At 40.0% G+C, this 25,003-nt stretch overlaps 2 protein-coding genes across 8 annotated transcripts; one reads left to right on the top strand and one right to left on the bottom strand.

Annotated features, from left to right (window-relative positions):
* The first annotated feature begins 390 nt into the window (after nucleotides 1–390).
* On the top strand, nucleotides 391–13,007 carry LOC131239278 (uncharacterized RING finger protein C548.05c-like). 5 transcript variants are annotated; one of them, XM_058236896.1, is made up of 6 exons: nucleotides 457–551; nucleotides 1,692–1,748; nucleotides 2,885–3,090; nucleotides 3,187–3,292; nucleotides 11,306–11,400; nucleotides 12,044–13,007. In XM_058236896.1, exons 3-6 carry the CDS (start codon nucleotides 2,908–2,910, stop codon nucleotides 12,278–12,280), a joined length of 621 nt encoding a protein of 206 aa, XP_058092879.1. In that variant the 5' UTR covers nucleotides 457–551; nucleotides 1,692–1,748; nucleotides 2,885–2,907; the 3' UTR covers nucleotides 12,281–13,007. The 5 variants fall into 5 exon arrangements, with proteins under 5 accessions (XP_058092883.1, XP_058092882.1, XP_058092881.1 ...); XM_058236900.1 differs by lacking the exon at nucleotides 1,692–1,748 and having other exon boundaries at nucleotides 391–551; nucleotides 3,187–3,268; nucleotides 11,306–11,382; XM_058236899.1 differs by lacking the exon at nucleotides 1,692–1,748 and having other exon boundaries at nucleotides 391–551; nucleotides 3,187–3,268.
* A 2,150-nt stretch (nucleotides 13,008–15,157) lies between these two features.
* On the bottom strand, nucleotides 15,158–23,783 carry LOC131239276 (probable serine/threonine-protein kinase PBL21). 3 transcript variants are annotated; one of them, XM_058236893.1, is made up of 8 exons: nucleotides 22,833–23,783; nucleotides 21,741–21,955; nucleotides 21,177–21,409; nucleotides 20,087–20,213; nucleotides 19,921–19,986; nucleotides 18,795–18,981; nucleotides 17,276–17,408; nucleotides 15,158–16,012 (listed from the first exon to the last, which is right to left on the bottom strand). In XM_058236893.1, the coding sequence occupies exons 2-8, from the start codon at nucleotides 21,886–21,888 to the stop codon at nucleotides 15,749–15,751; spliced, it is 1,158 nt and encodes a 385-aa protein (XP_058092876.1). In that variant the 5' UTR covers nucleotides 21,889–21,955; nucleotides 22,833–23,783; the 3' UTR covers nucleotides 15,158–15,748. The 3 variants fall into 3 exon arrangements, with proteins under 3 accessions (XP_058092876.1, XP_058092875.1, XP_058092877.1); XM_058236892.1 differs by having other exon boundaries at nucleotides 19,921–19,992; nucleotides 22,833–23,782; XM_058236894.1 differs by having other exon boundaries at nucleotides 19,921–19,992; nucleotides 21,741–21,869; nucleotides 22,833–23,780.
* Nucleotides 23,784–25,003: the final 1,220 nt, after the last annotated feature.

Below are 25,003 nucleotides of genomic sequence, written 5' to 3'. Positions count from 1 at the left end.
AAGTTTTTAACGGTGAAAATCATTATCTCTGCTGCTATTTATGGTGTGGTCCATATGATCATTGGATATGATTCATTTTTTGGATAATACTCTAAAATGATCTCTAAAAATAGATGAACGGTGTAGATATAATAAATAATTACTGTGGGGCCATGTAATTTTGATATCCTTTGAGCCGTTCGTACAACTCGGAGCGAGGAGCGTCCGTCCTCGTTTTCGCACGACACGTACCTACAGCAGCTATATAGCTGGTGTGAGGTACACTAGCCAATCCGCTTCCATTTTAATCACCGTCCATCGATGGTGGGACCCAACCAAGGCATCGGTCTGGATTTCCAAACTGGCCCCACTTGTCAGAATAAAAAACACGTGTACACTGTGCAAAGACACGACTCCTGTAGCGTATAAATCCTCCTCTTCTGCCATTTTTTTCTTGACTCGTTTTCTTCCGTTTCTTCAGAAAAAAAGAAAAAAAAGAAAAAAAAAAATCTTTGAATCTCTCTCCGATCGCAAATTTCTCCGAGGAAAACCATCGATTCCGTACGTGTAAGGTAAGTTTCTGTAGAAAGGTTCGATTTTCGATCAATTTTTGTAATTTTTTTGTTCAAAATTTGGATATTCGGATTTAGGGTTTTCTGATATCTGCAGCCATTTTTTTTTTTTTTTCTCGATTTATACTCCCCTCCCCTCCTGTTTGTTTTTCCGGAAATTGAATGCTGAGAAATCCGTTTCTCTGCTCAGTGTAGGGTTCTGAATATCATCTCGAAATGCAGAATTCTTCTAATTAGGGCATTTCAGATTTTTTGTTTTTTGCGAATTTTTATTTATTTTTCGCATCTAAGTAGTACTTATACTTGCATTTCTGTGCCATATTGGTCCACTCATCAGACGGTCGCACTTTCATGAGAAAATTGGGCGGTTTAGAAAAAAAGAAAGAAAGAAGAGCAATCTTCCATATTCAGATTAACTGTGCGGCCTACGCAGCTGATGAATGGCCCTGATGTTGCACACTCTTGCCATGTTGGTGCATGTGTCTCAAAGGCTGCATTCTCATCTCATGGAAGCACGTTTAGTGCCCTTTGGATGATGTACGCGAATTTCCTGGTTACAGGAGCCCTTGTTACCCAAAGTTCCGTGGGCCGGATGCAGTGTCCTGTGACATCCAATCTGTCCATTAGTTTCACGAGCTCATGTTAGGATATGGGCCAAAAAAATGAGGCAGATCCAAAACTCAAGTGGGCCACACCATAGGAAATGGAGGGAATTGAAACGCCCACCATTGAAACCTTCCCGGGGTGCATCGTGATGTTTATATGCCATCCAACGCTGTTCATATGGTGACCCCCACTTTGATGAAAAGAAAACATAAATGTCAGCTTGATCCAAAACTTCTATCAGGATCAAGAAGGTTTCAATGGTCGGCATTCAATTACACTATTTCTTGTGGTGTGGCCACTTTAGTTTTGAATTTGCCTGGTTTGAACTAGCAAAATCCAATGGATGGAGTGGACATAACAAAGACATCAAGGTGGGCCCCATGGAGCTTTTGGTCATGGAGGCTTCTGCACAAGAAATTTCTGTCCTTGGATGTTGCCCAGAAAAGAGTCCAACTCATTTATGGGAAAACAGCTGACGTTGTTACCAGGTCAGCAACCCATTTCACAGGAAAATAGCAAAATGCCATTTTGCAGGGAAACGAATTTGGCCAGGCAGGGGATTTTCAGCAGACGATCTGAACCATCCATTTGGTGGGTCACACTGTGAGCACATCCTGACTGAAGTCAGGCATGTATGGTCTTTAGGTGGGCCGCAAATGTCCTTTAAACTTGAACTGTTGACCACCTTTTATGCTGAAATAGTAAACAATCCCACCTTGCGCCAACATGGCTGTGGTCAGTTGGTAGATGTCAATGGGAAAATGAGTTGGGGCAATATTTGGGCATTATCCTGACATCGCCTTAGGGCCTGTTTGGTAGACACCTAACAATGAGTTCATCTCATTTTAGTTAATTATAATTATGTATTGGAGATCATATTTACTTTTGGTAAGGATTAAAAATATTCTTAATAACCACCAATCATGATCTCGAATACATCATCATCATCATTGAAGCTTTATCCCAACTAAGTGGGGTTGGCTGCATGAATTCTACTTTGCCATTCCACTCTATAAGGGCCATACCTTCAGTTAGACCATAGGTCATCAACTCTCTCTCTCTCTCTCTCTCTCTCTCTCTCTCTTTTACTACCATCCACGTCCTTATGGGCCTTCCCCTTCCCCTTTCCCTTTTAGAGCCTTCAACTTGTACCAACTCACTACTAAGCACCATGGATCTTGGTCTCCCATTCAAGTCTACTTTCACTCATCTTATTACCTATTGGTGCTACTCCTAAGTTCCCTTCAATGCATTCATTTTGATTCTATCCTTCCTCGTCTTGCCACTCATCCATCTCAACATCCTCATTTCAGCGACGATTATCTTAGGAACATATTTTTCCTTAACTGTGCAACATTTTGTCCCATAAAACATGGCATTTCTAATGCCTAATCATGATCAACTAAAAGAGATGAACTCGTTATTAGGTGTCTCCCAAAGAGACCCTTAGTATTCTCTTCTGAAGTCAATCCTGAATAACTGCCATCTTCTCTTTCCTCCATATAGCCGATATCTATTCATTGTTTCTATCAGCTATTTCTCCTGCCAGTTACTGCTCTGTTATGTTTCAGGATTTTGTATCACTGTTGTTCTTGTAGTTAATTGGTTTAATTTCTGTTTGTACTCCACTCGAATTCTCAGCATTGAAAAAAAAAATGATTCTGAGATTCTTCTGCCTTTTTTTTTTTTTTTTTTTTTCCTTTTTCATTTTTTTTTTCCTGCTAAAGACAATTGGGAAACCAAACCCATCATGCACAGATCAAGATCAAACGGGAAGGTAATTCAAGATCTTGAGCTAAGGCTAGGGCCTTCTTTTCCACCCAAAGGAAGGATGCTAGCTTCTAGTTATGCAAGGGGTTTTCCCAATCTGATCACTATTGAAGATGACGACGACGATGACGTGCAAATACTGTTTCCAAGCTCGCCTGCTGAGGTATCTCCAGTCTCTAGAATTCTACTATAGTTCTTCTTGTTTGATTGTCGTTCTATGGTTTTTCATCTTGTGTCCCTTGTGTTGTGTCATTTACAGGCACTTAGGTTGTTTCCTTGTTCGAGTTCATGGGTACCCATCATTTCTGAAGAAGATTTAGAACTCCGGCTTGGAGTCAAAGGTTATCTGACACATTGCTTTTTCAGTGGGGTCCTTTATGTCTTGGATATGTCAGTTTTTGTGTTTTCTTGCTTTTGTCGAATTATTGAGGATTTTCTGTATGATATTGTTGTGTTTTGTGAACTTGTCAAATTGTTGGCTTTCTCATTCATCGAACTTTGTGAAGTTTTATCACTTCTGTGCAGCAATGTTGAAAGCTGTCAAGTGTCAACAACTAAGATTATAAAATGGTTTCCAGCCAATTTAAGGTCCACTGGTTGATTGGTGGTGGGAGTGGGAAAAATATAGTTGCTTTGTTTTTGAGGAATTGTTGATATACAATAATTCCTCTACTTGGTTTGGTTACTTGACACAATTTTAGAGGAAAATATGCAAGTCATGCCCAAGGTTCATAATGTCAATATCATTACAAGTATTAGTTTTTCAGAAATTGTAGATTTTGGCTGATATGTCAACCATATCAGTTGTATTGGCCGATAATCAGTTGCATCTCTTTGCATTTACTCATCCAAAAAAAAAAAAAAGAATCATTTTTTTTTTTCAAAAAAAAAAGAAGAAGAAGAGAAAAAAAGGAGGAAAAAAGAGAGAAAAGTTATACATATGGCATATTATGAGGTTGGGAAAGAAGATACTGATTGCTGGGAGCACACATTTACGTTAGTCAAGTCAGCGGTAGCTAACATGCCCATATAATTCATATCCTTTCTTAAACGCCCTGATAGTGTAATCTAATGATTGGAGAGGATTCAAAGAGAATTACCTTTGCAGGGAGTGGAGGAAAAACACAAATTCCACCTTTTGGGATAGGGGGATGTGTGCATACCAAAAGATCAAAGAGGAGCATAAATCAATTTTCTTAGAAAGATGAATATTGCTTTGCTAGGAAAATGGCTATGGTGGTTTAGGACTCAGATGGGATCTCATCTCTAGCTGGTCCGGATCGTTCTCGGTGTCTGTTATTTTGAAAGACAACTCTTTAGGTTTCTAGTGTCTCATCTCCTCTGTTTCTGGCCCCTCCTCTGAGAGTAACAGAATGGGCTTCTAGGGAGAATTAAGCGACATCAGAACGCGATTCTCAAGTCCCACTTGCTTTGCAGCTGACTTCAATATGACCAGATCTGCAGAAGAGAAATCTCACGGCAACAAGGTCTCCTCAGCCATGCGAATCTTCTCAACCTGAATCGACGATTAAGAACTTGTTGATCTCCCCCTTCTCAGTTCTCGTTTGACTTGGTCCAACGGGCATGCGAATCCTATTCTGTCCAGGCTGGACAGATTCCTGCTATCTCCTGAATGGCTGGATGCATTTCCCTCTGTCTCCCAATCCGCTCTCCTGAGAACCACACCAGATCATTGTCCGATCCTCCTGTCTGTTGAGGAGATAAACTGGGGCCCGAAACCTTTTAGGTTTGATGCATCCTGGGTGAAAATCGCAGGTTTCCGCAACCTGATAGCAGAATGGTGGGGAGGCTTCAGAGCAGAGGGCTTTGCAGGATTCAAATTGTGTTCCAAATTCAGGATGTTAAAAGAAAAAATAATCAGTGGAAGCATCAGGTTCTCCTCTTAAGGCAATCGGAAACGGACGATATCATGGCCTCTCTGCAAAAGACAGATGCGGAAATCGAAAGCGGCAACACCTCTTTGGAAACACCGTCCAGAAGAATTCAATTGATCTAGTCTCTGTCAACGAGGATTCTCGAAAAGGAAATATCCTGGAAACAAAAATCTCGAGTGCGATGGATAAAAGAGGGTGATAAAAATACGAAATACTTCCACAACATGGCCAACATGCACGTCGGATTCAACAAGATAAGCAACATTGTGGTTAATGATGCTCGCGTGGAAGACAAAGATGCAATCGTTGAAGCGGCAATCACTCATTTCAACTCGCTCCTCAACACTGTCCATCAGAGAAGACCTAGTTTAGACAATCTCCTCCCAAACTTTGTCCCACCTGAAGAGGTAGCCTCCCTCGAAGCCCCTTTCATCGTGGAAGAAGTCAAGCTGGTGATAGACTCGCTAGGGGGAGACAAAGCTGTAGGCCCGGACGGATTCCCTATCCTCTTTTTTCAAGTTTTCTGGGATGTGATCCACCTGGACGTCATAGAATTCTTCAAGGAATTCCACGACAGAGGAAGGCTCTCTGCTGGTCTCGGTGCTACCTCCATCGCACTTATTCCTAAACTTTCGAGGGCTGTGTCCTTCAAAGACTTTAGGCCGATCAGCTTATTCGGGGGTCCTTGCAAGATTTTAGCCAAAGTCCTAGCCACCCGCGTGACGAAAATTATCGGCAATATCATCTCAGGCAACCAGTGTGCTTTCATCCCAGGGAAGCAGATTATTGACTGCGCCCTTATAGCCAAGGAATGCATCAATTCCAGCCACAGTCAGGCACGAAAATCATCTGCTGCAAGTTAGACATCGAGAAAGCCTACGATCGTGTAGACTGGGAGTTTCTGCAGTACATGTTAAGTAGAATGGGGTTCGGGGTAAAGTGGAGAAGGTGGATTGGGGAGTGTATTTCTTCAGTGCGCTTTTCAGTTCTCCTCAATGGCTCTCCTTTTGATTTCTTCGAAAGTTCAAGAGGTCTGCGCTAAGGGGACCCCCTTTCCCCGTTCCTCGTCCTCGTAGTTGGTGAAGTGTTATCCAGGATGCTACACACAGGGCAGGAATTAGGGATTCTTAGTGGCATTACAATTCAGGGAATGTCTTTTCCTATTTTGCACATGCAATTTGCTGACGACACGCTGATTTTCAACGAGGCGTCCCAGGTGAAGGTTAGCAACCTTCGCACTTCCATCCGTTGTTTCGAGGCAGCGTCTGGGCTGTCGGTTAATCTGGCAAAATCCAAACTTTTTGGGGTTAACATGGAGGACGAGGAGATTAGAAGATGGGCTACTTTGCTCGGTTTCGGCGGCTTCCCTCCCCTCCACGTTTGTCGGCCTCCTGTTGTGCTTTGGCATCCCTCCAAGGTTATCTTGGGACAAAGCAGGGTGTCCCAAAACGGTTACGTATCGGCCGTAACGGTAACGGTGGTACCCATTACACGATATGGGGCCGTATCGGCCGAGTCCCGTTTTTGTACACATAATGGCCGTTACGGGCCCGTTACGGGCGTAACGGCCGTTATTGACCCGTAACAGCTGCTATGGGCCGTTACGCCCGTTACTGACCCGTAACGGCTGTTACGGGCCTTGGAAAAAAAAAAGGAAAAAAAAAAAACCTTACATTTTTCCTTTCTTTTCCTCTTCTTCTTCTTCTTCTTCTTCTTCTTCCTCTTCTCGGCCTGCTACGGCCCTGCTGCGGGCCTGCGGCTGCGGCTGTGGCTGCGGCCGCGGCCTCCTCCTTCTTCCCCCCCCCCCCTCTCTCTGTTCTTTCCCTCTTTCCCTCCTTTTTCTTCTCTTCTTTCCCTCTTTTTTCTTTTCAGTTTCCCTCTCTCCTTTTTTTCTTTTTTTTTGCAGGCGTAAGCTGCTGTAGGTACGTGTCACGCTAAGATGAGCGCTGACACTCCTCGAGCTCTGAGTTGTACGAACGGTTTAAAGGAGATCAAAGTTTTATGGGCTCCACAGTGATGTATTTATTATATCTACACCGTTCATCTATTTTTAAATATTATTTTAGAGCATTACCTAAAAAATGAATTGTATCCAAAGATTGCATGGACCACACCAAAAATAGTAGCGGAGATGATGATTTTCACCGTTAAACAATTCATAGGCCCATCGTAACATTTATTTTCCATCCAATCTGTTCATAAGGTCAAAAAGACCTGAATGAAGAGGAAAAACAAATTTCATATTGATCTAAAAGTTCTGTGATCCCAAAAAAGTTTTCAATGCTAGACGTTCAATCCCCCACTGCTTTTTGCAGTGTGGTCCACTTGATAATTAGATCAATATTATTTTTCGTGTCAAGCCTTAAGACGATCTCGTCAAATGAATGGACGGATTAGATATAACACATTCATCATGGGTGGGGGCCCAAAAAACTTTGACATGTGTGTTACACTTCACAATCCGAGACCCACTTAATTTGAGCCCTTAAAAAATTTTAGGAAAGACATATATTAACTTAAAATTTACTAATTAAATTATAAATTGCAATTGCTAACTCACAATGCCAAAATCAAATTATTTGAATAGTTTTAATTGTTATTTTGTGTACTCTTATTTTTTAAAATAGGGCCTTTTGATTTTTTTTCATAATTCACTATCCAATAAATATCCACTAATACATAAGTGGGATAATGACAATAAATTGCATGAATTTGAGGCTAATTTGGGGCATTGATTGGTCCTCCAAGTCAACTCGAAATTGGCAACGCCATCTACCTGAATTTAATTTCATTTTTTTAAAGAACTACTGGGAGAAAGATATTAAATTGTTAAGTATATAAATTAGATATTTAGAAAATTAAATATATACATTTTGTAGTCAAATTCAAGTTACCTGGTTCAAAAATTAATCAAACAGTCCGATACAACTTCTCACCAAAGAGTGGACCGTTACACCACCATAAACATGTTCCAATTTATAAATGAATGCATATTTGGAATGCTTAGAATATTCCGGATTTAATACATATTTTTTTTATATATTTTTGGCAAAAATTTTTTTTTTCGCCGTTACGGGCCGTTACGCCCCCGTATCGCCGTTACGACCCCGTATCGGTATCAGTTTTGGAGGTCACTGTTATGCCAACCGATACTGATACGGGACACCTTGGGACAAAGTCATCTCCAGGTTCGACAGTTTCCTTGCCAAATGGAAATGTTGTTTCCTAACGGTTGGCGGTCGTCTTACTTGAATCAAGGTGGCCTTATCTAACCTTCCCATTTACCTCATGTCTTTATTCATATGCCCTCCTTCAGTTTTGAAGATAATCGAAAATAAGAGGCGAGATTTCCTTTGGCATAACAAGGGTGAGAAGAACAAATTTCATCTTGTGGAGTGGAAAGCAGTGTGCAAGCAATATCAACAGGGTGGGGCAGGAATTAAAAATCTGAAGCTTATGAACCGGACATTGCTAGGTAAGTGGATATGTAGATTAGGCATAGAAGACAGCAGTTTGTGGAATAAAGTAATCAAAAGTAAATATGGCAAATCGGCAGGAGGCTGGTGGTCCAAAGAGTTTTCTCGATACAGGGCTTCAACGCTTTGGAAAGGCATCATTTCCATGCAAGAAGAAGTCCTGCAAGGTGTCGATTTTCAGCTTGGTAAGGGGTCCAAAATTCTGTTTTGGAAAGATAGATGGGTGGAGAAAGTCCCGCTAAAAGAGAAATTCCCAAACATTGTCTCTCTCGCCCCAAATCCAGCGGTCACGGTTGCTGATTGCCATGCTGTTTCTGCTGAAAAGATAGTCTGGTCAGTGGAATGCAGGAGAAATCTCCAAGATTGGGAGATTCAGGAGTTTGCGGACCACCTAGACTGCATTTAGAAGGCCTCTCCTAACCCCTTACTCGATGATACGCTGATCTGGAGGAATTCCAAATCCGGCAGGTTCTCGGTTAGATCTCTCTACTTCCAGCTGGACCGAGCTCCTCTTATCATCGACTCTCAGTGTAAGCAAATCTGGAAATATTCGGCCCCGCCCAAGATTATCATTTTCGGTTGGTTGGTTAGTAAGAAGAGGATCCTGACAGTGGATAATCTAAGGAAGAAAGGAATGTGTTTCGTAAACATTTGTTTGTGCTGCATGAAGACGGAGGAATTGGTTGATCACCTTTTGCTCCACTGCCCCTTCATCTCGTCTATTTGGGCTGATTTCTGTGCCCATTTTAATATCAGTTGGTGCTCCCCTGACTCCGTTGTTTCCTTTTTTTACGCTTGGCATGGGGCGAAATTAGGCAAGCTTCAGTCTAGGCTGTGGAGAATGGCCCTTCCCGCCATTTGGTGGTCAGTTTGGGAGGAAAGGAATGGCAGATGCTTCAGGGACACCGCAAATTCTGCTGCCACTGTTTCCTCTAGAGCTAAGAGTTTAATCTTTGAATGGGCTGTTCATGTAGAGTCTCTGAAGGATTTTGATTTGCTGTTTCTTGGTGTGTAGCTCTGTCTGCTCTCTCAGCAGATCAGCTACTCCCTTTGTTTTTTTGTCTTTATTGCTCTCTTTCAAATATATATATATATATATATATATATATATATATATATATATATATATTTATCTGCTCTTTTTGTACGCTAGAGGCTATGTACATAGTGGAGATAAATCCCTTGTCGCAAATACAGGTTTCTGCCAAGGGATTGGTATCCAAGGAAATGTCAAAGTACAAGGCTTCAGTTCTATGGAAAGCAGTCTCGAAGATTGAACCATTGACCTTCATAACGGTTATGGGGAAAGTTGGTTCTGTAGATTGCATGAGATTTTAGGACTTGTGGTGTGATAATATTGCGTTGTGTGATTTTACCCAAGCTTGTAGTGGATAGCTAGTTAGGGAGAGGCCGTGGTCTCCTAACTGTATAATATATCAAAAAAAAGAGAAGAAGAAGAAAAGTTTTGGGCCCTGGTGTTTGGGAAGAGTTTCAGTGGTTTTGAATTTCACGATTTTTCTGTCTCATGGAGCGGCTGAACAATATGAGTATAATCTGAGGGAAAGGGAGATATGGTGGTGGAGTATTGCAAAGAAGGGGTAATTTTACAGTCAAATACTTGACTTTTTGGATGGGACCCCAATTTGGCATGATTTTGCTCTGGCAACTTCTGTTCGGCAGTATTCTGGAAGGCTCTCTCTCTCTCTCTCTCTCTCTCTCTCTCTCTCGTGCTTATTCAATAAAATTACCATCACCTCCTAAAAGGAATTGATATATATTTGGCAGATACAATATGTCGACCATCTTTTGATCCGTGCTCATTCCTCGATTTGGCAATTGCATTCAGTCTTTAATTGTCAGAAGTGGTTGAAAGCATGATCAGATAATATATGTGGAAAATAATTAATCTGGGACCCATACGTCTAAGAATTGTGAGATTCTGAAGCTGGTAGGCATCCAGAGTAGAAGACAAATGCAACTATATGTCAGTCACATGTGAAATTCACTTTATACATTTAGTCATTTTAATTAGTCTTGTTTATGTTTGGCTGTGGTCATCCAGATCTTCATGTTTTGTTGCTGAAACTTTAGCAATGGTTTATCACTGATAGCAAGGGTCACATGTTGGAATTTTGACAACCTGCTTATGTCATCTGTTACAACTGCTTCTTTTCCACCTGGCTCCTTTCCCATTGCTAGTAATTGATCTGTTCTTACTCTGGCCTTTGTGTTTGTTCAACTTAAAACAGAGCTAACATCCTATGGAGATAAGCATGTCTCAATGCTGATAACATTAAATTCCAGATGATCATCACATTATTAAGGCCAATCTTACCCATGGTTTTTTGGCTTAGTGACTCGGGCTGACTTGTTCAGTCCTGAGTTGAGCCCTAACTTGCCCAAGTTGGCTGGCTTGTTCAGTCCTGAGTTGAGCACTAACTTGTCCAAGTTGGGCATATTTTAGGGGTGACTTATGGTACTGAACCAGAATGGCGTTGCCAAGTCTGAGTTGACTCAAGCCAGGCAGCAATCCATGATTTTACCTTGTCTGGATTTTATGTTTTTCATTATTGAAAACATAATTTCTTTATCTTGCATAGGTCACAGGCAAAATGTTGGAGAAGTTTCTCTATGAATGTATTAAGTCTTGCTAGTCACATTAACACTCAGTCACATCACAATGCTTTCATTTGAATCTGAAACTTTTAAATGTAGAATCCCACTAATATTTGCAAGCAGTACATTGTATGTCACTTGTGATAACCATTTGTAGGTAACTTTGATGGCTGCTCACCAAGGGAGTTACTTAAGTACTAAATAAATGGCAGGATGAGCGTGCTGCATCCTATATATCCAAATTCATGCTCGGTTTCTCAGGCTTTATTTTCATTTAAACCTCTTCATGATATTGTTATGTAGTCTACCTCTTCATGATAAATGGCAGGATGCAGCCTCTCTCTGCTTATTTTCGCCATGCCATTTTCTCACGTTTTATGTGCTGTGGCAGCACATGATGGTTTTTCTGGGAATTCAAGTGGAAGCATGATAAATGTACCTGATGATGGAGCGAAAGACCCTTCACAGGTTAGGACATGCTTAAAGGTATGTAACTAATACATAACATATGCCAGCACCATATTTCAGTGCACGGCCAATACATCATGCAAGATGCCTCAGTACCATTACCTCCCCCCACTTCTCTCTCTCCTTCTTCATCTCCTTTTTTGAACTGGTCTATCCTATTGACAGCCCTAATTAAATTACCTCCCTTTTTCTCTCTGATAAACTTCACCCTGTCCTTGAATCTTCATCTCTGATTTCATCATTGTCATTGTCATAAACTTTTTCCAGCTCTATATTGTTTATATAAGTTACCCCAAAAAAGTCAATATTCCATACTCCAACTCTCTCTTAATCTTAAGATCACGATCATTTTTTACCTGTTTCAGGAGTAGACACTTGTATCTGCTCTATACTGTAAACTAGAGCTTTCTAGTCAATCCTTTAGGTCCTGTTTGGTTGGCGCCTAAAAATGAGTTCATCTCATTTTAGTTATCAGTAATTATTTAGTAGATATACAAGTTCTCTAATACACAATTACTGTTAAGATGAACTCAATATGTTTAGAAAGCAAGACCTCTAATACAAAATTACTGTTAACTAAAATGAGATGAACTCATTTTTAGGCGACTACCTAACAATGCCTTAGCATCTTCGGAAGCTTACATTCATAAAAATGCTGCAGAGGAAGTTTGGACAGCAATCTAGCAACCATAGTACATTGGAGGAAAAGGAGGTTAGGCTGAGATGCGCGATCTGCATGGACACAATGAAGGAGGAGACGTCAACCATCTGCGGCCACATCTTCTGCAAATACTGCATTACCAATGCCATCCGGGTCCAGAAGCGGTGCCCGGCCTGCCGAGAGAAGCTCTCCCCAGCCAATATCCACCGCATCTATCTCCCAGGGGCCACCTCTTGACCCCTGACTGCCTTCTGATCCACCCGTAAAAAATTTTCTGAAATCTCTGTACAATTGGTGGGGCAAGCATTTATGAGAAGAGGTATTGAACAATTCTCGGGCTGAGAGACGGCTTCGTGTTGTCCAGACTTTCACTTTGTGCAAAAGGGGTCCATTGTTCAGTGATCCAAGGCGTTTGTATGATGGGCCGACTGTGTATTGTTGGTGCTGAAAAATCTCAATTTTTCAGTAGCTTGGGCGCACAGAAAGGTCGAGAAAGAAAATGTAGGAATAGTTCCCATTCAACCAACAAAAGGCCAAATACTCAATAGATAGCTTCTCCTAATATGGAGGCGTTCTTGTGTGTATGGGCCATCCACTGCTACGGCCAGCATACCAATAGTTTAGATTACTGAACCACAGGCCCCACTTGTACAATCTGAAAGCCCGAATGTACTGTATAAACCCTCGGCCCGAGCATTGTATAATATCTCTTTCGATGAAGGCCGTTTTTTCTGTTTGTATGGGAGTCTCTGATATTGCAAAAGAGGACTTCCTGTAATCTTTGCGGAGATTAATTTCTGCTAAAAGGATTGTTTTGAGAGAGAGAGAGAGAGAGAGAGAGAGAGAGATTATCAGTTCTCTGAGAAGTCTTGGATTAGTTCCCAAAATGTGGATGTGATGTCTTTTTACATCAGGAATGCCTTGTGATGTGAAATAAATACATTTACTGGATATTTCTTGACCATCCGTTTTTATAGGCCATTGATCAAGTGGTTAGCATGTTTTTTTAGTGGTTGCCATTAAAAGTGTGTTAGAACTAATCAACAATCCACATTGATTGATTGCTGTCTAGGTGATCCTGTGTGGCTGTCCATAGTGAGTCGTGACAAGACTGGTTCTCAGAAATTTCTTTGGAGTTTAAAATTTTGAGGTTTTCTCAGGATGCTATGGGGAAAATCTCGCCAGTAAAAAACTAAAAAAAATATTTATTATAAATTTAATGAAATAATCGTAAAATTTAAATGCATAACTATATATTGAATTAGTTGAATTTTTGAATAATTCTGGCATTAATATCAGGATAAAATTGTGAGAGAAGTTAGGAAAAAGTGATTTTTGAAGATCTTGTGATATTACCTCAGCTGTATTGTTTATTTTTATTATTGTTTTTCTGTTTTTGCAAAGAGATGGGAATTTTCATTATCTCAGTGGCTATGCTGCTGGGATAACTATAATTTGCAGTAGACAATTTCTCTACACATTAAAGGTTCAATGAATTTTTAGTTTTTCTTTTCATATTATTCTGTTTTAATGTGTAGATAATTTCTCTACACATTAAAGGTTCAATGAATTTCTAGTGTATTTTATCTACTGCATCCTAAACAGAACTCGTTCTGTGAAGAAAAGAGGTTTTATTTATTTATTTTAATTTTTTTTGTGCCAAAGGAGATATACTTGGTTACTTGAAAAGAAATTAAAAAAAAAAAAGATACAGGAAAAAATCGTTTTATTCAAAAGAAACTTTTTTGAGGCTGATTTGAAAACAACGATGGACCATCAGCCTTTGTTGATAGAATTTGAGTGGAATCTGGGAATTATTTTTTTATTTTTTATTTTTTTAAAAACTGAAGAGTAAGACTTTGATACTCCGGTGTACTGTGATGGATGATACACATGCACTTAGAAATTACCTGGAAATTGCGTCTGGAAAACAAGTATTTCAATATACTGTCCGAACTATGGGTCCCTGTTTAAATGCATCATGAACCAAAAATTGGACTGTCAGATTGGTGGATTTATTGAACACTGAAAAATGGGTATTTACCCAGTGGTCTTATTCAACAAGCGTCCATGAATCACTTATGACTTAGCTTCATTGCTTAGCAACCATGGGTTCCCCAACTTGAGCAGTGTAAGTTGAGTGCCTGCGTATCAAGCCATGCACTCAGACTTTTGAAGTATCGGCCAAAACTACTACAGGCTGATATGCCCCAAGCCCCGTTACCAGCCAAAACCAGTAAACGTCTATTATCCTGTCTTGGTTCGAGTGGGCCACGAGCTCACAAGAAAAATAGTCCAGAAAAATCTCCCCTCTTCAGCAGAATAATCACAACATTCTCACCATCCAAATGGCATCTGCAAATGAATAATCTGATATATGAAAGAAATTTTTGCTAGTTTTAATCGCAGCGGCAGATCACCCATTGGACAGTGATGTTTTTGCCAGTTTTAATTGCCGCGGACACCCATTGGATGGTGATGTTTTTTCGATTTTTAATCGCCATGGACCACCCATTGGATGGTCTGGCTTGTCCAATCAGATAGATTACTGAAGCAAGTCAGTCTACAGTGGGTCAACCTGATGGATGATGGTTCAGGTTGAGATGATAAGAACATCAATGTGTCCATAAAAGCTACTAACAATATCTTGAAACTGGAAAAAAAATAAAATAAATCAATCAAGGTCTCAACCGAGTTTCAAGGGTCCATCTCAATATAACGAAATCATGGTCGGTCCTGGATCTTTCTACATAATGGCCATCCATCCCAATGAGCGGTTGGGGCAGTCCTGAAACAATGTATGCCAGAAATGAATACCTTGACTCACATTGCAAATTGTAAGCGGCCAGTATTTTGGTTAGTGAAAAATCCAGTCAGCCAGCTGGGACATCCAAACATGACAATGGTTGAGATTGCAATATTAACTGATTGAATGAACATGCCCATGTATTTTAAATCCACACCCAACACAATCTTTCAATTGATATTTAATAAACAGATAGTGGCATGCCCAACATGATTTCACATACATCATGAGAAATGAAAAAATAAATAAAAAGTACTGCTGATGGTCTTTACATGCTCTTGTATTTTAAATCCACACCCAACACAATCTTTCTAATGATATTCAACAAATAGATAGTGGTATAACCAACATGTTTTCGCATACATCATGAGAAATGAAAAAATAAATAATAATAAAAAACACTGCAGCTGGTCTTTTATACACACTTACTGAGCAGCTGATCCCTCTTTTCTAAGTAATTGAAAGAAAAAAAAATCATGCACAAAGACCCTAACAAACCAAGCTTTATTCTCTGGGGAGTTATTTCATTGTGTGTCAGAGTGTGATGGCCCATACACATGCATCCAGTGATTGTACATGTGGCATGCACGTAGCGGACTAAACTGTCCAAATTGTAGGACCCACCATAGATGGGTCATGGCCCGAATTCAGATTGATTGACCGTCTGTCCAATTTGTAACACATCTTATTGATGGATATTTGCTGGCTGTATCTAGACGATTAATATTTCCATTTTTACCACGTTAGATATTCAGTGCAACTTTTGGTCATCTGGTGAAAGGCCCGTGGATTGGACAGTTTAATTTCAGCTACATATATGCCATGAATACAGTTGCTGATTGCATGCATATGAACAACACATTGCCAGAATATAAAATCTCTCTCTCTCTCTCTCTCTCTCATCTTGATGCTGTAAATAGCTGGCTTCCAAGGGTGACGATTGGAGTGCCTTCGCCCATAATCATAGTCAAGTTCATTTCTTTCTCAAGAATCCGATCGAGCTCTGACACCACGTAGTTCATTGCAGGCCGTCTCTCACTAGATGGATTCACACAGTGGGCCATCAGCCATATCAACTCTTTCATGCTTTCGTCTGTGAAGCTGGTGCTCAATCTAGGATCTATGATGGCAGCAATGTCGCTGGTGTCCTGATAGTTTTGCACCTTCACGAGAATGGATAGGCAAATAATTCCCTATTTAGCTAACAGCAGTTCCAAGTATTTAAGGTGTCGTTAAGCACCTTGGATTTGGATTCTAATACCAATCCAGGATTTTTAATTACCGAGAATTTCCTTCTATCAGTTGTATTTGGCAGACTGGATTTTCAATCCTGTGGAATTCAGAAGTTGTGTCGGGCAACCTGGGTCACAGAGAGGAGAGAGCAGTTGTGACAGTTGGAAAGGATTGAAAATCTTTGATTTTTCAATCCACCCTTCAGAGAAGAATAAAAGGGCCCCTTTTGAGGATTTCCAATCCTAGGTGGATTTGAAATCCACCAAAATTCAGGGTGCCAAACATGACTTGGATTCAAATTCCAGGATTGAAAGTTCTGACTGCCCAAAATCCATGCTGCCAAACAACCCGTAAAATCCTTTCACAGAGACCCAACTTGAAAAGAATCTGAGTCTTTGCTATGAATGCATGTAAATGTCTATAATATTCATATGAACATATGTTTACTAATCCCACATATATGTATAGTGGCCCATCCCACATGCATGCTTCCTCATTTTCCAAGATGGCACACGGGCAGAAAATCCAGGCCATCCATGAAGTGGGACCCACTGCATAGATGGCTAAAGGGAAGTTGGTTCAGATGTCATTTTGTTTTGTATATTGTGCCCAACATATGTGGCTGATTCTGGGGTGTCCACCTGATGGACCGCTCAGATGTTCCATCTGTGTGCCATGTTGGCATATGAGGACAAACCTCTTCATTGATATGAGTTGATTCCATTCCTGCAGTAAGCTAAACATGGGTATCTTTTAAGAGGTATTACAAATGCTCAACCCAACACTATGTACAGCTTGCTAGCGTTTTCAGTTTGTAACAAGTGGAGCCTGTGTTTTCCATGACAGACCCTCTTGTGGATGGCCCATATACCAAGTCTTCCAATTGGAAGACCCTTCAATTGGTGTCATGCAAATAGCTGGTTGAGGAAATACAACAACACCCACATTCAATATAAACGGTCAGTGATTCGATAGCAAGGATCTTCCAATCTGGGAAATTTTAGGTGCTTGGGGAACCCATGGTCGGCCTATTGTATCGGCAATTTAAATTATTGAACTACCACTTGCACAAACTGAAAACCTGAGCAAATGCATATTGCCAGGTCGAGTACCGTATGATACATCATCTTGTCAATTGAGCCATCTGTAGATAGAGTTTTGATCATATGATAGGAGAAGAAAAAAAGAAATACCCATTCCACCATGCTTTGATTGGATTCGGAAAATCGTGATTTTAAAGCTTCCTGCCCACTTACTAGCTCCAGAAGGAACACTCCGAAACTATATACATTGCTCTTGTTAGAGAATCTTCCAAACTCTATGAACCTACACAATCAAATGAGAGAAATTAATCATAGAAAAATATCAAGTAACCATCATCATTGTCGTCATAGCATTGTCTCAGCTATTTGGGGTCGGCACATACATAAAAGGTAATGATGGTAAACTATTTTTGTTGGTGGATCTCTAGCGATTTGTCTGTTACAACTGAATCATGGATGGTAATAATCCATTGTTGTGTAATGGGTAAATACATGCAGCCGTATCCAACTATAACCTGAGTTCATCTTGATCAAATTACATAATAAACTACTGAATTATCATATTTATAATATATGAAATATATACATTTTTATTTAAGCACAAACGCCTTACCCATATCAGAATATGTGATCAGTATCATGCTATCTACATAAGAATGTTTACCATACAGATACTATGGGCATAACAATGCAAGAATCCTCATTATAAAAAATACAGCATCTAAATATATTGACAAAAATGAATTTAAATTAATATATGCAGTTCATGACAACATTACGTATAAGTAGACAATTTACTATATCATAATGGTGCAACAACATAACTTCTAAGGACCGTTTGGATGCAAGCAAAATTGTTTCCGTGTGGGCTAATTAGGTCATGTTGTCTACAGTGGGCTATCCAGGCCATGCTTTCTTTGACTAGCTATTCTCTTCCTTGTTTGCCAAACACCTGGAACAGAGAGTAAAGATGGACTATGGCACATGCGGGGAGCTTAATGTAAGTGGCGGCATGTGTAGTTTTTAAATGTATATGCACATTGAAACGTGTGGCATATGTGCACGTGTGGTGTGTAAACATGGATGGTTGCACATGCGGCACATGTGACGCATGAGCATGAAACATTGTGTTCTGGCGTGCACCGAATTAGGTATAAGCTATCCTCATTGTCACTCCCAAAAATTTCAGAAAGAGATTGTTACACTCGAAATTTGGCAACAATTGTCCTTATTTCCCAAGTTCTTGTGCAAATATGGGTTGGTGAACCACGGACAAGCTGTCTACCCCGGACAGCCTGCGCCAGCACAAATTTGTTTGAATATGAATAATTCCTAAGTTTATTAGAATCAGAATGTTAGCAGTATGATCGAGTCGTGCCCAAGTCAGAAAGCTCAAAGGATATTGCCATCATTATGATTTAAAATGGTCCCACTCCATTTTGGTCAATTACTCTATATTTAACTGAATTATTGCAGGTCCTTACTCATGGCTTAGTGTTAGGCTCACAGGAGTTTCAAAATTAAGGTCATTGGTTCGAGTACCCATTGGTGTGTGTGGGTGTGAGGGTGTGTGCGTTAAAAAAGAGTGAATTATTGCAGTTCAGCAGACTTATATTTCTTAATTCTGAAATGGAAAATCAGTTTTGAATTCAATGAAGTTGATAAATACTCTGGATCTAGGAAAACATCATCGGCCACGATTCGAGAAGATGGGCCTGCAGCATCAATTCTACCAAGTAAATTTGTGAGCCCTGCATCGGCCACCTTAGCTACGAAGTTTTCATCTACGAGTACATTTCTCGTGTTGAAATCCTTGTGCAACAATGGAGGATTCAGAGCATGCAGGTGTTCCAAACCTGCATCATGTGGAAAAAAAAAAGGATGGGAAACTTGCATTGTCAAACAGGCAGCATCATTTCAGAAAGTAAAGAAAGTAAAATCCAATATATAAGTCCAAGAAATTCAGACCCATTATAGATATTCCAGTTTGTTAAGCCCACATGCCCATCTATATCATAGTTCAAATACCCAAAAAACTGACTTGGCCTGATGTCTAGCCAGGTCAGCTTGACTTGAAGACTCGACCAGGTCTTGGCTCAACATTTAAATTTGAAATATTTATAACAGTAGTAAATAATCAAAATAGTAATGTTTAGGATATCAAATAGCTAAACTAACAAATGCAATCGCTTTGGTAGCTAAGGCCGTGAATTCAAAACTCGCTACTTCTTAACTTCTACAAGAAAAAAATGACAGTTGACCAAGCTTGTGACTCAGCTTAAATCACCATGAGTCATGTTGAGTCGACTGAGTCCACAATCAGACTCAATGGGTCTCGTTGATTCAGGACCAAGCCACATTCACCAGCTAGTTCTCAGTGAATTGACTTGAAACCTCATCAAGTTGAGTTGACTCAGCCTGGTTCTGAATCAAATCACCGAGCTTTAGAATTGTGACCTGTGTGGCCACGTGCCAATATTTGGTGGACATCTGAATTACGCATCGAGTGGGCCACAACATGTATTCTGAATGAGGGCAGTTGGCAGTTCTATTTACAACCTTCCATTGTTTCATACATGTGTGGCCCACCTGATGAGTTGATCGTCTGATATTTGGGCTAGGTCCTATACACGGTACGCCACCTAATGCATGCATTGGATATCCACATTTAGAAGTGCATGTAGAGAGGTATATATGGGCTTAGGAGAGCTCTAGACCATCTTGTATTTTATTTTACCAAGAGAAATCCAATACCAGGAAAGCCACCAATGCTCCCTGATTTTGCAAATGATCACCTTTAGCTGCTCCCAGAGCTACTGAAAGCCTATTCTTGAATTCTAGCAGTTCATTGGAGATCTGAGCTGCACCTAGAGAAAAAAAAAACCCATAGATCTATGTGACCAACTTGCCTATAAGTTCATATTGGAAGTAACAACACAATTACCAGTAATGAGTAATTACCATATAAGTGACTGGAAACACTGCCATTAGGTATGTACTCATAAACAAGCATTTGCTGGTTGTTTTCCTGGCAATATCCCAAAAGAATCACAATATTTCGATGCCTGATGGATGACAAGTAGCGTACCTAATAGAAAATTAAAACTTCATTATATAATGTTTGAATGATAAGAAAAACCAGAAAATGCAGATATTGATGCATATCATTACACGTGCATATGATTGTATGCTATCTTGTATAACAGAGATTTCTATAAAACAGACTGCATAATCAGTCCAAAATATGTTATGCATAGACTCATATGCTGTAACACGGTCTATATTATATGTTTTACTTTGTAATTACAGAACTAGATACTACAATAAGAGCCTGAGCTCTCTGTTCAAAACTTCTCTGTTGTGCATCTAGTTTGTAGATGTGGGGTTCATGTTGGTCAATCCAAGCAATTGATCTGATGGCCCCATATGGATGGACCATTTCCCTTAATATCCCAAATTGGAAGATCCTAGCCATCGAATCTTTGGTTTTTCCTACACTGAATGTGGTTTATTTCCACATTCTTTTTAACCACAAATTTGCATGCCAACAGTGGGAAGGTTAGAGTTGACCAGTTGAGGGGATTTTTCGGGTATGGTCTATCCATAATGGGCCATCAGGTCAATGGCTTGGATAAACCAACCATGGGCTCCATATGTACATCCTTGTTGCAAATAGGGAATTTCCCTGGTCGAAACAAATGGGGAACTTGGCCTCTTACAATAACTCTTTTAGAAGTATATAAAATTGTTTTATTTTTTGTTATTTTGAATATTTAAATTCACTTGTCTTTTATTTCCTTTGTTATACATATTGAATGCTTCTTCTTCTTCTTCTTTTTTGGCCCTTGATTGGTGTTCTTTGTTAAGAAAACAGTTACCCACCTAGTAAGCCGTGTTTCGAGTGACCTGGCCCATTTGGGTGGTTGTTTCCAGTCCAAACTGGTCTGATCTGGGTGTTAAAACACAGGCTCTACCGACTCAATTCAGTGCATCCATAACTAAGTAACACGATCTCTATTTCATAATCTCATGTGGATAAAGATGCGATTACCTCTTCGATAAGTTCCTGATTAGGTGCACCAGGCCGCCTTTTGATGGCCACAATCATCCCATCATTAAGCAAACCCTTGTACACTTCTCCAAATTTTCCTTGCCCGATCAGATTGATATCGCTGAAATTCTTTGTAGCCAGGTTTAACTCATCCAACATAAAACGCCTCGCCTCTCGTGAGTCGGATGGGTGAGGGCCACCTCTCAGAAGAGACAATTCAATGCCTTGTTCCGCTGCAAATTGTCAAGAAAACCACATGATTACTTTCTTCAGACTGAAATCCACATGACTCTCACATACTCTTAAGTTGGCGTTTGGATTCATTAAATAATTGAATTGCAATAATTAGTTCAATCTAGCGGAAATTACCAAATTATAAGTACCTTTGTAGTAATAGTATTCAAATTGCAAAAGTTACTTTCAAGTTGGAATTGGAAGGAATTTAACTGCAATTTGAATACTATGGAAGGTAAATGCAATTTGGCCATTTCCAGTTAATTGAGCTGCTATCCCAATCGAATTCAGTAGTGCACCCAAACACATCCCAAAAGTAAGGCTATGTACCTTGAAGTGATGGATCTGAAGAACCTGTCTCAGAAGTTCTTGAAACACTCCTCTTATGTAGTAGGCAGAACCATAGGAATACAAGTAGTGCCACCAATCCAACAGCTCCTGCAGCGCCTCCAAGTATCACTGCAAGAGATGTTGTCATTTGGTACGTGCCACACTTCAATGATGCAGAACAGGAGCCTGGAAATATATATTCCTAAACATCGAAGCTGAAATATAAAGGACATTACTTGATGTCAACAGAATCACCAACTGAAGACCTACAAAAGAATGACAGCCTGTTTGGCAGACACCTAAAGATTGGTTCATCTCATTTTAGTTTACTGTGATTATGCATTAGGAATCAAATTTTTTTTGACAACCAACAATCATGATCTCTAATACATAATTACGGTTATCCAAAATGAGAAAAACTCATTTTTAGGTGTCTACTAAACAGGCTCTTAGAAGATGCCAATGACATGTCCTAATTCAAGATACCAAGATCCATAGAAACATGTTTACGGAATTATCGAACACAGGAATGCTGATTCAAGAAAGCCCATCTTCAGGTGTCAAACACCTGTGCCAGATGTGCAATCATTCCAGATGCCTGTGGCATCCGGGACTTTCATCACACATGCATATTGAACATGATCGTTGATGTCATTTTTCTAATAATCTATTTCTTGATACACATGTCCCACCTGATAAAAAGACCAACCATACTTTTGGGCTAATGAACATTAACCACAGGCACCAACCAACATCCCGGATTCTGCACACAAGCATTTGTGTCGGTTGAAGATGGGGCATCTGGAATTAGCATCGCCTTGTCGAACCTGTTTCAATTACATGATTCTGATTGCATCTCCATATTGATAGTCCTAAGAAGGATCGATATAGTGTCAATTTCCGCTCTTTCTTATTGTTATAGAATTTTAAAATATAACATATTTCAAGCAATTCCATGTTTCTTACTCCAAATCCAAAATCCTGTTATCCATCGATGATCATACTCTACTATGAATGAGTAAATAAAAGAAAAGAAGAAAAATCTTGAATTATGTCAACATATTTCAATTTCTGGCAAGAGTAGTTCAATACCTGCAACCTTTTCCCGCAAAAAGATCGCAGCACAATCTCAACAATGCTTCGCTTCATTCGCCAACATTGATTGATTCAATCACATTCTCCACACACCCACATTGCCGATACAAAAAATCACCCACATTCACATCAAGAATCCTCCTTGGCAGATCCAAACAAACCGACAACCAATTGAAAAAAATGAGATACCTAAAGACGGTTCCACCCAATTCCCATCGAAACTAATCTGGAAAGTTCCTGTAAAGACAGTGAACCGATCCACCAAATGCTTCTTGAGTATTTGAAGAGCACAGCTTGATTTGAACAAGCTTCACTTCATATCAATTCAATCAAAATTCCCATTCGTGCATGTGTTGTCCTAATCAAAATTCACATGCATTCTTCCTCATTGGACCCCAACAAAACCTCCCACATCAATAGAAAAGAAATCAACGAATACCCAGATGCCGCCCCATGGCATCTAGAGAACAGTTCCACCTGCTCCTAAACGAATCCGATTCATGATCTCCCAATCGAAAACAATCCCAACTCGCCGGCTTTCAAAAAAGTAAGACCCTCCAACTGCTCTCGGATCCCAATACAACCAACACTCACCTTAGGCCAGGAGAATCTGTACTGTATTTGGATTAATTAAATCGAGTCCGCTTCTCTGTATCATCGTTTCGAATACCGACAATGCCGACAGACGGACAATGACCCCACACCGACAGTCTGGGCATAAAAACACCATCAAACCACCATTTCAAAGTTCAAACCAGTTAAAAATTTCAAAAACAAACATTTTTTTCTTCTTATTTTGATGTTTCAAAGAAAACCCATGTGAGCAAAATTCAAATGGATGGTAAAAAACCTCCCCCAAAAAAAACATGGGTCTCGAACAGTACATACATACATAGAGAGAGATATAGATAGATATATTGAGAGAGAGAACATGGGTCTTGAATAGTATACACAGAGAGAGAGAGAGAGAGAGAGAGAGAGAGAGAGAGAATTTGAATAATAGGGGCTGTAAAGCAGTTTGAAGGGGTTGTCTGGTACTGCAACTTGGAGGGATTTCGAGGGTTTTTTTTTTGCCATCCTGTCCTATTTTTGGGATGTTGGGCAATGGCAGGAGAGAGAGAGAGAGAGAGAGTGAGAGAGACTCTCCTTTTTTTTTTTTAAATTTAATTTTTTTAAAACCATATATCCATCTATTGAAAGCTGTGGGCTTGTGTTGTTGCTAACATCCAGCTGCATTGACGTTCCTCCAACCGAAGGAAAAAAAAATAAAATACAATAAATAAAAAAATAATAATAAGAGCTTTGCTAAGCACATGTGCCAGAGTGTCACACATGTGCAATAGAGAATCCATCCAGAAGGTGGGTCAAAATATGTAAGTGTTCTTGCACAAAAAACATATCTGGTCCACCCATCAGGTGGGCCACAATCTAAAAAACATCTGAACTGGTTAGAATTTTTTATCAATAGAGTTTTTTTTTTTTTTTCAAGAACGATGGTCCACCTGACTATTAGACCAACCTGATTGTAGGGCCAGGGAATCTACCTGATTGTAGTCTTCTGATGCATGGATTGGATTATGTACTTATCTGCCACGCTGGCAGAAATGGTGGCGTGTGCATGAGCTAAGTTGTACATACACGTCTGGGCATAGCAAAGCTCTACCAAGCAAGACTCCTATGATAGTTCTACCATTCTACCCTACATATGGAATAGTTGTACATCAATCCAGACCGCTCATATCTCAATCCAGACCGCCCATATCTCCTAACCAAGTGTGGATGGAGAGATAGTGACCATCTGATTGTTTTTTTCTCCCTTGGAATTCGAATCACTAACCATTTTAATTTCAACCATTCATTCGATAGCCCTCAATTAAATGGTGAGGATTGATTGATCAGTTTGGTTTTAAGATATGATCAACTTGGATCATTTGGATAACCGTGTAGGTAAAGGGATAGGGATGTGTCACCACATTCCATCACATATAGAACTTTACAATCTTTCCTGCCAACGTGGCACTTTCGTAGGAGATCGGTACCATGAAAACTATAGGCCGTACAGTTAAGATCACCTGGGGAGAAAATCAGGTGGTCTGACTCAACAAGCAGCTCTGGCCCACCCGGTGAGCTGATTAGTCTGATTTTTGAGAAGGGTGATATCGATGGTG

This window comes from Magnolia sinica, chromosome 3 (assembly GCF_029962835.1).
Source record: "Magnolia sinica isolate HGM2019 chromosome 3, MsV1, whole genome shotgun sequence".
Lineage (NCBI taxonomy): Eukaryota > Viridiplantae > Streptophyta > Magnoliopsida > Magnoliales > Magnoliaceae > Magnolia > Magnolia sinica.
The sequence above is the reverse complement of the archived record's forward strand: the minus strand, read 5'-3'. Positions and strand labels throughout refer to the sequence as shown.